Raw genomic sequence first — 2,474 nt, forward strand, 5'->3', positions numbered from 1 at the left:
TCTGTTTACGTCTGTTACGTTTCCTTTACGTCTGTTTACTGGACTGTTACTGACTGTTTACCGGTCTGTTTACTGATTCCTTACGTCTGTTTTACCGTCTGTTTAATGATTCCTTACCGTCTGTTACCGTCTGTCTGTTCAGGGGGCTTCATGAAGGAGGCGGAGGAGCATGGCTGTGGACCGGAGGATGAACAGCCTGACGTTGAACCCACACACTGAGATCTGCGAGAATCCTGGAGATCCCTCAGCTGATGGACACCTGCGTCCGGAACGGCTACTACAGGGCAGGCTCTGAGCTCGCCCCTACGTCAAGAGGCTGGAGAGGAACGCCACTCCGTCACCTGCCCGTCATCTCCTCCGACATCCTCCTGATCAAACAAATTAATGTTTACGGTTTGTCTGATCAGTAAACAATAATCAATAAGTCTCAGTCTGAACAAACTGCCATCTGAAGGGTGATTCTATTGATTATTGATTGTATAGCCTTTATTGACTGTAGTAAACGTGATGACATCACAAACAGCGCCACGTTCATTCTGCGTGTATCGATCAGTCTGATAGGAAAACAATCAATATATCTGACGTCAGTTAGCATCGTTAGCTCGTGCTAATGCTAACTGCTAGCTCGGTGGATAAACTTACCGAACCGGAACCGGAACCGAACCTGGACTTTAAGCGGACTGTTCACACCGTACGATCCGCCTGTAACCAGCCAATAACCGGGTCAATAACGACCAATAATCAGCTTCTGATCAGCTGATCAGACCTTTGTTATCAAAGCGCGAGCTGCCGAGAGCCCTAACTACAACTTCCGGTTTATTTCCGCAGATCGTATTTGGCGGCATACCGGGGTCAGAGGTCACCGAGTTCAAAAACAGAAATCAAACTAATAAAGAGATTTAATTCCGTGACACAATAATAACGTTTATTTCGGTTATTAACGATTATTGATCCGTTTCATTACTAATGATGAAAATATCCTCTGTGGTGCCTTCAGGGACCGTCAGTGACCACTGTTACACTTCAGTCTTCTTTTAGTTCATGTTTGTAAAATAAAAACCGGTAAACACGGTCATTGAGAGCATTGTGAGCATTGAGATAAAAGGCGGAGCAAAGAGAAATATATCTAGAATTCTTTATTTCTGAATTAGTTCATTCCTGAGTGGAGTAATTTACGGAGGGTTCCTGAAGGCAGCAGACCGTGCGTCATGACGTCAGTCTGCAGTAGAGATGGCGGCAGTGTCTGCAGAGCTGAAGTTCAGAGACGGGATGAGACAGAAAATCTGCGTTAAAGTAGAAAATAATCTGAGTTCTCTGATCAACGGAGTTCACGAGCTGAACGAGAACGTATCACGGCTTCTGAGCGAGCTGGTGGAGCGGGAAAAAGCCCGCGGAGACTGCGCAGACGGTGAGCTAACTGCTGCTAACTGTTAGCTGCTCTGTGAGACCACAAGAGGTTTTATGACTCACCTGTTTTACCTGCTGCAGGTGAGGATGAGGATGAGGAGGGCAGTGATGATGATGATGATGATGATGAAGAGGAGGAGGAGGAGCCAGAGCCAGAGGTTCCGCAAAACTCCAAACCTGAACCTCCAGCTAAAAGATCCAAAACCTGAGACACCTGAGGACTCTGAGACAGGATGACGTCACTGTTTTACCTGTTTGAAGTGAAGGTGATGACGTCAGGTGATCAGTCACACGATTGATTGTAAATAAAGCTGCTTTAGGTTAAAGCGTAAAAATAAAGTGTCTGTCATAACTCTGCCTCTTCTCATCGATCAGTAGTCGATCAGTTGAAGTATTAACCAGTTAAAAATTAAAAAGTGATGATAAATATATATAATTTAGTTATTGTCAAAACATTTCTGATGGGCGAAAACATGTTAATGCAATAATACTACAATAATACTGGAATAATACTATAATAATACTTCTGAGCAAAAGTCCACCCTCCTTGAGATGGATCAGTTCTTTACAGATATTGCTCTCCCCCAGATCGACCAAGCCACGATGCAGTCTCTAGACAGACCATTATCTCCTGAGGAGGTGGCAAAAGCTATATCTGCTTTACAAACTAACAAAAGCCCTGGCCCTGACGGGTTCCCAGTGGAATTTTATAAAACATTTTCTGCAGAGTTGGTACCAATGTTATTGAACATGTATAATGAGTCATTTGAATCAGGTAGTTTGCCCAGAACATTACGTGAGGCCTCTATCACATTGCAATATAAGACAAAATAAAGACCCCCAATCCTGTGGCTCCTACCGCCCTGTGTCCCTTCTGCCCGTAGATTTCAAAATTTTAGCAAAGGTCCTGGCCACACGTCTAGAATCCATACTCCCACTTATAATCTCTCCAGACCAAACTGGATTCATTAAAAACAGATTCTCCTTTTTTTAATATACGGCGACTTTTTAACATAATCTACCACCCCTCACAGTCTACTACGCCTGAAGTTGTAGTTTCACTGGAT

At 43.9% G+C, this 2,474-nt stretch overlaps 1 protein-coding gene across 1 annotated transcript; it reads left to right on the forward strand.

Annotated features, from left to right (window-relative positions):
- Positions 1–1,190: 1,190 nt before the first annotated feature.
- Positions 1,191–1,759, forward strand: LOC118320784 (ran GTPase-activating protein 1-like). The gene is made up of 2 exons (XM_035651871.1): positions 1,191–1,408; positions 1,489–1,759. The coding sequence occupies exons 1-2, from the start codon at positions 1,231–1,233 to the stop codon at positions 1,614–1,616; spliced, it is 306 nt and encodes a 101-aa protein (XP_035507764.1). The 5' UTR covers positions 1,191–1,230; the 3' UTR covers positions 1,617–1,759.
- Positions 1,760–2,474: the final 715 nt, after the last annotated feature.

Source organism: Morone saxatilis, unplaced genomic scaffold (genome assembly GCF_004916995.1).
Source record: "Morone saxatilis isolate NCDOM2014 unplaced genomic scaffold, NCSU_SB_2.0 Contig11, whole genome shotgun sequence".
Lineage (NCBI taxonomy): Eukaryota > Metazoa > Chordata > Actinopteri > Moronidae > Morone > Morone saxatilis.